General features: G+C 34.5%; 1 protein-coding gene across 1 annotated transcript in view; it reads right to left on the bottom strand.

Moving 5' to 3' along the window:
* Nucleotides 1–653, bottom strand: part of PRUNE2 (prune homolog 2 (Drosophila)) — a gene marked incomplete at its 5' end in the record, with an annotated part of 56,075 nt that overhangs the window by 8,615 nt on the left and 46,807 nt on the right. The window contains one exon of the mRNA XM_010073357.1: nucleotides 219–377. Within this exon, the coding sequence (XP_010071659.1) occupies nucleotides 219–377 (159 nt within the window). The remainder of the gene's footprint in view (nucleotides 1–218; nucleotides 378–653) is intronic.

The following is a 653-nucleotide window of genomic DNA, read 5'->3' as shown; positions in this document are numbered from 1 at the left end:
ACTCTTTCTATTAGACTGGTCTGAAACAATCATAAATATCACAATCTGTTATTTTGCATCAAATAAATAATTCATCCATTTCAAACAGCTACTCAGTTGCCAGCCAACTGTTGCCACTTTTTGGCCTTACTTGATTATTCAACAATTTGGTATATACTACTTTAAAAAATAATTTTTTACAGGAAAGACATTACTTGATTCTTTTTCCACATACTTACTTGATTGCCTAGCTCTAAGTTTTCCGAGTATACTGCTATTTGTCGTTTTGTTTGCTTCGCATCTGACAAACAGTTGGCCAAAATAACAAGTACGTCAAACCCGTATTTATCTATGAATGCTTTCAGACCACCAACAAGACTCCTGTGTATCACGCAGTCCTGAAATATGGTAAGAAATTAAAAGAAATGTCAGCATATTTTCCTTGCTCTTTCCATCCAAATCTGGTGAAAATAGCCCGAAACATTAATAAGCATCAGTGTCTGCAACTGGCAACAGAATTCCTTTCCATTTGTCAAATCAGCTATGTGCTTAAAAAAAAAATCAATAACCATTCTCATAGCACAGTAATGGACTTTTATGTCTGGAGAACAGTAAAATACTAAATATAGGTTTTGCCTTCCTGAAACTGCTGCTGAAACAGACTTCTTACTCAT

This window comes from Pterocles gutturalis, unplaced genomic scaffold (genome assembly GCF_000699245.1).
Source record: "Pterocles gutturalis isolate BGI_N339 unplaced genomic scaffold, ASM69924v1 scaffold10567, whole genome shotgun sequence".
Taxonomy (NCBI): domain Eukaryota; kingdom Metazoa; phylum Chordata; class Aves; order Pterocliformes; family Pteroclidae; genus Pterocles; species Pterocles gutturalis.
This window is presented reverse-complemented; position numbering and strand designations above follow the sequence as displayed.